General features: G+C 34.7%; 1 protein-coding gene across 1 annotated transcript in view; it reads right to left on the bottom strand.

Moving 5' to 3' along the window:
- EPS15 (epidermal growth factor receptor pathway substrate 15) overlaps positions 1-9,898 on the bottom strand; it is a 225,135-nt gene that overhangs the window by 66,120 nt on the left and 149,117 nt on the right. Inside the window, exons 15-19 of the mRNA XM_012639346.1 lie at positions 6,972-7,175; positions 5,062-5,178; positions 4,568-4,658; positions 1,744-1,779; positions 764-900 (exon numbers count right to left, since the gene is read on the bottom strand). Of these exons, the coding sequence (XP_012494800.1) occupies positions 764-900; positions 1,744-1,779; positions 4,568-4,658; positions 5,062-5,178; positions 6,972-7,175 (585 nt within the window). The remainder of the gene's footprint in view (positions 1-763; positions 901-1,743; positions 1,780-4,567; positions 4,659-5,061; positions 5,179-6,971; positions 7,176-9,898) is intronic.

The raw sequence follows: 9,898 nt of genomic DNA, 5'->3' as shown, positions 1-9,898 counted from the left end.
GATGATGGCTACATCAAGGTTTGTTAAAATAGTTCATTATTTTACTCTATTTTGAGTATTTTTAAATATCCATAATATAAAGATTTTTTTAAAAGCCTCCAGATGACAAAGCTCTTAGTTGTATGACCCTGAGCATATAAATTAATTTTTCTGAGTCCCAATGTCCTTTATTTTTGAAATAAGGGGTATCAACACCTTTTTAAGGTTGATGTGAAGATTAGAAACAGTGAATGTAAAACACACAGAAGTATCTGGATCACAGTGTGTCGTTATTAAATAGTGATTGTTGTTGTAGGTCTGTACCATTCTGAAGAGAGCCTGACATTTAATGGGAATTTGTACTTTATAAGATTAATTTTATAGATGTGTCTATGAAATAACATATAATGATTTTATCTTCTAAAACATTGTTGCTGTTCCTTTTAAAGTAATTTTCACTATTTTAATAACACACCAAACATTTCAGAAACACTTCACTAGCTTATGGATATCCGATCATTTTAAATATTCTCAATGGGATAAATTTGTTCCCTTGAAGGATGGACTTCACTTTTGGACACCGTAAATTATTCTAGTTAATTCCAGTGGGTGATCAAACTATGAAATGCCAGTCTAAACCAAAAACTAGATGAGTTGGTATGAGACTGAAATTCTCATATGACTCACTAGAAGTAATCTAAATGAGGATTCTTATATCACTGTATTTCAAGAAACTCACTTAGGACACATTATCCACTTAACAGTTTTTAATCCTTCCACTTACCGATGTATTACTGCTATTGTTGGCTGCACTGAAAGGGTCAGTGCTTGAAGTGGCAAAAGGATCAGTGGAAGACTGCTTGAAGAAACAGTCAGAGGCAAATGGATCTGAACCTTTGAAAGGATCACCACCAAATGGATCTAAGAAAATAAAGCACAAATATAAGTGACTAACAAAATCCTTGCACTAAATTTTCCATCACCTGAAGGCATAATCATTGCCTTAAAAGACATTTTGAACTCATGCAGAATCTAAGTTAGGTACTTATTTCAAGATTCCTTTGTGATTTTGACAAAAGATACAGAGCCTTTCACCTAATACACTTATTTTTTAAAGTAGCATATAATTGCAAGGAATTGAATTTTATGCCCCTTTATTTTATGCTATCATAATTAAATAAAACAACAAAAACATCTAAATGTATTCTCTCTGAGCTCATGACTAACAGCCAATTGTTTAGAACAGGATTAGGAAGCAAAACTAAATGATAAACAAGATTTGCTTTATTCCAATAAAAACTCCCAAAGAAAGAATATCTTTAAAAGTCTGACATTTAGTAATTCTTCCAGAGGTTCCCTTTTCCCTCATTCACATGAATGGGCTGTAATTTTAGGAAAACAAAATTACGTTCTAAACTCTGTAGTAGTGTAGGTCATTATGCTCACATAACCTTTAGTTAATAAGGAGAAATCAAAATAAATGTTACTAAAAGCACCAAAGTCTAAACACTAACATCATTTTTTAAAAAAGCTAACAGTTTATTAAGCAAATTCACAAGAATATACCACTCTCTTTCTGAAAATGCCAGGCACATACAGCATCTTACTGGTGCTTTAGATCAGTTTCAAAACTAAATAAAAAGAAAGTCCATTTCCTATAACTGTTACAACCCAACTTGTAACCTCTCATTTCTAAATACAACATAAGCTTATAATTAAGCAGAATTGAATTAAAGCTGAGATGGAACTCAATAATATACTGACCAATTTTCCCAAAAGGATCATCCTTGAAAGGATCGCCTGTGATAAAATAAATAAGCAGAAATTAAAATAACAACCTTTATTATTGTGACATTATTACTTAAAGGGTAACTTTAAAACAAATGCAAAGCAAAGTTTCTTAAAGCAAATCAGTAACTCCACCTCAAAGTAGATAAAATAATAACAAAGGGTATAGGCAGAACTCAATGGACCTCATAAAAGAGGCAAATTTGGTTTTTTTAGAGAGTCTTGCTGTGTCACCCAGGCTGGAGTGCAGTGGCATGATCATAGCTCACTGAAATCTTGAATTCCTGAGCTCAGGTGATCCTCCCACCTTAGGCCTCCCCAAAGAGGTGGGATTACAGGCATGAGCCACTGCGCCTGGCTAATGAGGCAAATTTGAAGTAGAGCCAACTATACTCACTTCGCTCAAAAAATTGAGGTTACAGATAGAGGGGCAGACAAATATGACAGCAAAAATTTCAATAACAAAACCTCTACCCTTCACAAGAACACTGGGAGAGTATTATCAACATCCATTCAGAAATGAAGATGTTGAACTTTGCTAAAGCAAAACAAAACATTTTATACAATTGAAGAGCCCAGAAATAAATCCTCACATTAATGGGCATTTGATTTTTGACAAGGGTACCAAGAACACACGATGGAGAAAGAGCAGTCTTTTCAAAAAATGGTGTTAGGATAACTGGATATCCACACGCAAAAGAACGAAGTTTGACCCCCTACCTCACACCATATACAAAAATGAACTCAAAATGAACCAAAGATCTAAATGTAATAGCTAAACTATAAAACTCATAGAGGGACTGGGCGCAGTGGCTCACACCTATAGTCCTAGCACTCTGGGAGGCCGAGGTGGGAGGATTGCTTGAGGTCAGGAGTTCAAGACTAGTCTAAGCAAAAGCTATCAAAAATAGAAAAAATTAGCCAGGCATGGTGGCAGGCATCTGTAGTCCTAGCTACTCAGGAGGCTGAGGCAGAAGGATCATTTGAGCCCAAGAGTTTGAGGTTGCAGTGAGCTATGATGATACCACTGCACTCTACCTGGGGTGACAGAGTGAGAAAACAACTCTTAGAGGAAGAAAACATAGGAGTAAATCTAAGGACTTTGGATAATGGTTTCTTAGATATGATACCAAAAGCACAAGTGACAGAAGAAAAAAACAGGTAAGTTAGACTTCACCAAAATTAAAAACTTTCATGTTTAATTGCACACCATCAAGAACACGAAAAGACAACACAGAATATAAGAAAATATTTACAAATCATATATTTGACAAGGGAATTGTATTCAGAATATGTAAAGAACTTTTCCAAGCCAACAATAAAAAGATAACCCAATTTAAAAAATGGGCAAAATGATTTGAATAAGCATTTCTCCAAAGAAGATACACAAATGGCCAATAAGCATATAGAAAGATGTTCAACATTACTCACTAGAAAAACACAAATCGAACCCACAATGAGATACCATTCATCATACCCACTAGTATGGCTATAATTAAAAGCTTAGATAATAACAAGTGTTGGCAAGGATATAGAAAAATTGCAACCCACATACAATGCTAGTAGGAATGTATGGCGCAGTCTCTTTGGAAAATACTCTGACAGTTCCTCAAATGATTAAACATAGAGGTACCAATTAAACATAGTTACCGTATGACCTGATATATACCCAGGAGATATAAAAACATATATACACATAAAAACTTGTACACAAATGTTCATAGCAGCATTATTCGTAAGTGGAAATAACCCGAATGTCCATCGACCAATGAATAAGTAAAATGTGACATATCCATCCAATGAAATATTATTCGTTAATAAAAAGGAATGAAGTACTAAAACATACTACAACATGGGTGAACCTTGAAGGTATTATTATGTTAAGTGAAAGAAGGCAGACATAAAAGAACACATATTGTATAATTCCATGAATAGGCAAATCTACAGAGACAGAAAGTAGACTAGTGATTGCCTAGGGCTGGAGGCTAAGACTTGACTGCTATACTGGGTATGGAGTGATGAAAAATGTTCCAAAATTAGATTGTGGTGATGACCATAAAACTGGGACTATACTAAAAACCATTAAATTGTGCACTTTAAATGTACAATTTCTATATCTTTCAACACTTTACATATCTCAATAAAGCTGTTTAAAAAGAAAAAGAGTTCTAAATACATAGGTTCCTTTCTGCCAAAACCCTAAGCAAGTTATTTCGCCTGTGTGCCTTAGTTTCCCATCTTTAAAACTGTCATCAAGTGACCAATGAGTTTCACGAGGTAATTTTGGAAATAAAATAAAAATGCAAAAAAGCTTTGACACAAGCAGTATTTAACATATTTTACACTGACATCAGACATTTTAATTTATCAAACTTTGTTTTTTCAATAAGACTTAAGGTAGGCACCTTAAAGGGAGGGATCAGACTTCTAATGCTGCTACAGCTTCCACTGTTTTAAAAACACAGTTTGGCATTTTTAGTAAATAATTGCTGGTTGCCTTAAGAGTACAAGAGTACCCAATCTCCTCTACTGGTTTATAACATCTCTTTCCTTTGGTCCCTATCTGAAGAAACATACTCTTAAGTGGGGTTCCTAAGGCATAATCAAAGGCTTAGTCCCCGGATTTAGTTGCCTGTGGAAGATAAATACTAGCAAATCTAAACATATAAACCCTCGCTCTCATTTCTACTTTTATTGTGACAAGTTGGCTCTGAAAACTGAAGCCCTGATTCTTACACAGTTTATACATTAAAAAGTCCTTTTTTTGGGTAAATTTATGGTATAAAAAAAGAGTACTTACTGCCAACAAAAGGATCGGACTGGAAAAAATCCAAGTTTGTATCTGCAACTGGATCTGTTAGTGAACTTGAGTCTACATTAAATGGATCTTCCTAAAAATAATTTTAAATTAAAAAAAAAATTTTTAGAAACCAAAGTTTTAAAAGGTAACATTTTATAATAAAATAATACATATTCAGGTTATACACATACTTTGAAAAATCAACTGATGGTAATAAAACAAATATTTCTGTAGTTATAAAGTACATTTAACACATTTTTCTCCTTTCTTAGCCTAAAACAGAGTCTAATCATCTAAGGAAACCAGTGATAAGAATATTTTTAAAATTAATTAATTAGTTTGTTTATATATTTTTAAGAGCCAGAGTTGCCAAGGCTGGCCTACACTCCTGGGCTCAAGTGATCCTCCTGCCTCAGCCTCCCAAGTAGCTAGTACTATAGACATGTACCACCACATCTGATTATGAGAACATTTAAATATAAAATTATTTTTACCTCTTTTGAATGTCTGTCACTGTCAAATTCAGGACAAACTTCTTCATTAACAGCTATAGTCAGCACTTCGCTTTCATCGGTCACACCTGAAGGTGGTATTTCAGGACTACTTCTTGCCTACAAAATATTAATGCTGATGGATTAACAATATACTTTTCTACTTGGCAGAGGAAACTGACAAAGGATAATCAAAAATTATTTAAAAATTTAAAAAGACAAGCAGAACATATTTATTGAATGATCTTTCTTAGGAAAACAGTGTCATCAAGCATCAAAGTTACTCATGTCAGGAGCCTCCAGGTCCTCTTTAAACCCCAGCTAGAATAAGACTCCTAGTCTTGCTCACTCTACCTCTTACCTCTTTCTCAAATCCTTCCCTTCTCCATCTTCACTGTCACTATCATTTACAGTATCATCATTTCTGGTCCAGATTAATGTAGTAGCCTTCCTTCCAACTGCTTTCCTGTCTCTAATATATGCTCTTCCAATTATCCTCTTTATAGTAGCCAAAGTGATAGATTTAAAATGTGAATTTGATCATGATCCTTCTGGTTACAAATCCTTCAATGGTTTCCCATTGCTTTCCTGACAGTGAGTAACAGGCTAAAGAAGTAGCAGGGGCAATCTTTATTTCATACTACCCTTATGTGTTTGAAGAATAACCTAGTAATCTGCCTTTTGTGATTGAAAGAAAACTGTATAATGTACATATGACTACACTGTCTAAATAAAATCAAGTCTGTTAATTTTTCATTTTTAATATCTCTCAAACTTGTATTCTTCTCATCATCTCTCCTGTTACTGATTAAGTGCAAACTAAAACAAACAACTCTTACATAGACTATTCCAACAGTTTCTTAACGTATCTTTATGTGTGCAGTCTCACTCTCCAATCCATTTTCCACATTTCTAAAAGGTAAATTTAATCATGTCGCTTCTTGTTTAAAATTCTTTAATGGCTACTCACTGCAGTAAGATAAATCCCCCAATGCTTTAAGATGAATCAAAATTTCTTACCCTCTGGTTCTTTCTAACCTAAAAGTACCTGGTCATTTTCATGCAGGTACATATCAAAATCACCTATAGAATTTGGTTTTTAAATATATGTACTTGGTTCCATCCCAGAAATTCTAGTTTAGCAAATTTGGGGTAGGGAATATACATCTATATTTTGATAAAGTACCAGACAGAGGTAATGCAGATGCCTACTAAGAGAGAGCATCACCTCTTACCAATATCCTCTCCACCATCACAATATATCCTTCAAAACTTCTCATGATTCTGTGCTACATGTTTTCTCCCACCTTGTACCTATGCTAATACTGTTTTCTCTCCCAAAAATGTATCACCTTCCTCTTTGCTTAACCCCTTCTTACCTGTCAAGGCTCACTTGCAAAGCTTTCCCTACAAAATCCATTCTAAGTCCCCTCCAAACTGTCCTGCCTGAATATCTTGTGCTTCCATTATCACAGCCCTATACTGCTAGACTGTATGCTGCTTGAAGGAAGGTTAAAGGTCTTTTGTCTCTGTTGCTCTCACACATAATACAGCACTCTCGCATATGATTGTTGCTCTCCAAATAATGGGTAAATGAATGTCCTCAATATTATGTAATAAAGAATTATTTTTAGTGTTGGGTGAGGGTACTTAAAAAACTTTTTAAAAAGTTTTTATCTATAGAACTCTGTTTTAAAAACACGTTCTGTAAAAAATAAATTAGCTAACTAAAATTACATTTTTATACTAGTTAAAACTGTTAGAATTGTTGGATCAGGACCCACTCTCTGCCTCTAAAAAAGAAATCTCAATTGTCCTCACATGAGGCAAGGCCACATATTTATATGAGGTATCATGACAATAAAACTGCATCAAGAAGTTGATTATGAAGATTATAGAACTATCAGACTCACTGGAGACTCCTGGTGTATGGGCTCAGACTCTAGGTTGTTCTGGCCTTCACCATGTTCATTAAGGTTGGCTGTTTCACTGCTGCTGGTGCTGAGGCTGCAATAATCTGTTGCGCCATTTACAAGAATGCTGTGTGGGCTACTGCACCAATTTAATTGATTGTTATGATTTTCCAGATCTTTCATTTCCATCAATTTCATTTGCATCTACCAACATAAAGCAGAAACACAGAACAGAATTTATTACAAGACAGACATGTACAATAAAAATGGCTATACCCCTAGACTTGGTCAAGGAAAAATTTGCTTTCTTTTTAAGTAGAATCCTCTGGGAATGCTGTATGACTTACAGGAAAGATTTTAGTAACCTCTCCCAATAAGTCTTCCTCTTGAAATTCCAAGATACATGGATTTGCTTTTGTACATCTTTTGAAATCTCTAAGAATTTTGGCTCAAATAACTGTAAATAGGCAGTCTTTGGGGCTATAATTAGAAAAAGAAGGGCCAGGGTCCTGGGGAAAAAGCAAAGTAACTGAGAAAGAGAAGATTTTGTGATGAAGCTTTAGGAGACATAAAGGAAGTTGAAGAAAAGTAAACAAGGCTTTGGAACCATCCATATGCCTATAGGGAAGGAGGGCAATGAAGACAAAGGTAAAATGAGGTAGTGTTCTATGTTCTGGCACTACTTATTAATGGGTTAGAACCCTAGAAAGTATGCTCTCAATCAATGCTAGACCAAGCATATTAAATAAGGAACACTCAAAGTTTTTTGACTCCATCATCCAAGTGAATTTATATTCCTGTAACAATAGTGGAACGCAGAAAGAAGATTTGAATAAATTGTACTATATTAAAAAAGCCAACGTTGTGAAACAGAGATAGCAGAATAAATGCTTATTTATACCAACATCTATAATAAAGAAAAACAAATTTACAAATATCTCAAAGAAATTGAGGAGAAGGCAGATTCATTAAGTTTCCAGTGAAAAAGGAATGACAAATGGAATTTTAGTGAATAGTTTCCATTTTTCATAAAATACATTTTAGAAAAATTACATTTGAATTTCCTTTATTATCATGCTGTGTGTTTTGTTTTTAGCAAACATAAATTATCTATCAACCTTTCACAAATCAAGGCTCTGTTCCCTCAATTTTATTTTCTCCGTAAGATTTTTAAATTGCTCAAGTTGGAGTCTGTAACCGACTACAGGTCTTTTCAGGGTCATACCTGGGGAAAGAACACTACACTGGATTAGGAGAAAGAGGTAAATCTAGTTCTGTTACCTTCTACTACTTAGGTGATCTTAGTTAAAGTAACCTCTTCAAGTTTTCGTTTCTTAATCCCCAGAGGGAGTAATAACACTTTCACAGATGATTGTTATGTGGCTCAAAAGATATTTGAAAGAACTCTTTAAAATGTAAAGGTCTATATAAATGATGGACAATGTGTGTAAAAGTGAATAAACAGCACACTGCAATTCTCACCATCATAGTGGTTAAGTTTTCCCAACATCTTGTTTGTCTTCTGTCCCTTTTCTACTAATTCACTGCATTTTTTAAAATATTAAAGGCCTTGAGCTATTTGAGGGTAGAGACCACAACTTTTATCACAAACTTTGTATCTCCAACATCAAGCACAATGATGCACACTGTAAATACTTAATATATGTTCACTGAATGAATACTAGTATTATATCTATAAATTTAAATAGTAGGCATCAACAACCATATACATATGTATGGTATGCGTATATATACTCCAATTGCATTTTACTTAGAATTATACCACCCTGAATGCGCCTGATCTCATCTGATCTCGGAAGCTAAGCAGGGTCAGGCCTGGTTAGTCTTGGATGGGAGACTTCCTGGGAATACCAGGCGCTGTAGGCTTTTTTAAAAAAATAATAATCAATAAAAAATAAAACGAAATATAAACAACCCCAAAACATTACACGTTTGTAATACACAGCATAATCCCTGTATACCCTAGTGCTATAGAGCAGTGGCTTATAAACTTTTATTTTTACTGTAACCCCCAGAAAGAAATATATGCATTCTAACACAGTAAATATATATGAATATATTTGGATATGTCTCTGTGTATATGTATACATACACATAAACACATATATTTATAATGTAGAAACACATGTGCATGTATGTGTGTAAATGGTCATATATACACACATATACTTGCAAACAAGTTTCATGAATACTTATCCTTCATGAATACGAATGCACTGTTTCCTAGTCTTTATTTCATTTAAAAAACAATTTATCATTACCATTGAATCAATTTCTTGACCCACTATACCTTACAGTCTAGTATTTAAAACCTTAACACTAAAATAATACCCATCATAAAGATGAAGCAGTAAGTGAAAATATCTCCCTATCAAACAATTCTATTTAAGATGGTTTATTAAGTTTTTTTTGTTTGTTTGTTTTGAGACAGGGTCTCACTCTGTCACCCAGGCTAGAATGCAGTGGCACAATCATAGCTCACTACAACCTCAAACTGCTGGGCTCAACCAATCTTCCTGTCTCACCCTCCCAAGTAGCTGGTACTACAGACATGTGCCACCATGCTCAGCTAATTTTTAAAAAAATATTTTATAGAGACAAGGTCTCACTATGTTGCCCAGGCTGGTCTTGAACTCCTGGGCTCAAGTGATCTTCCTGCTTCAGCCTCCCAAAGTGCTGAGATTACAGGCATGAGCCACCACACACAGCCTTACTATCATTCTTTAAAACATCAGCCTCCATGTAGAGGAGCCTAGAAATAAAAAAGCAAAGGATCTATATACAGGACCAACCACAACACTGCACGTTTATCTACAGAAGGAACGATTTCCTAATTAAAAAAAAAAAAGGGGCCGGGCGCGGTGGCTCACGCCTGTAATCCTAGCTCTCTGGGAGGCCGAGGCGGG

The sequence above is a fragment of the Propithecus coquereli genome, unplaced genomic scaffold (assembly GCF_000956105.1).
Source record: "Propithecus coquereli isolate 6110/MARCELLA unplaced genomic scaffold, Pcoq_1.0 Scaffold14, whole genome shotgun sequence".
Lineage (NCBI taxonomy): Eukaryota > Metazoa > Chordata > Mammalia > Primates > Indriidae > Propithecus > Propithecus coquereli.
This window is presented reverse-complemented; position numbering and strand designations above follow the sequence as displayed.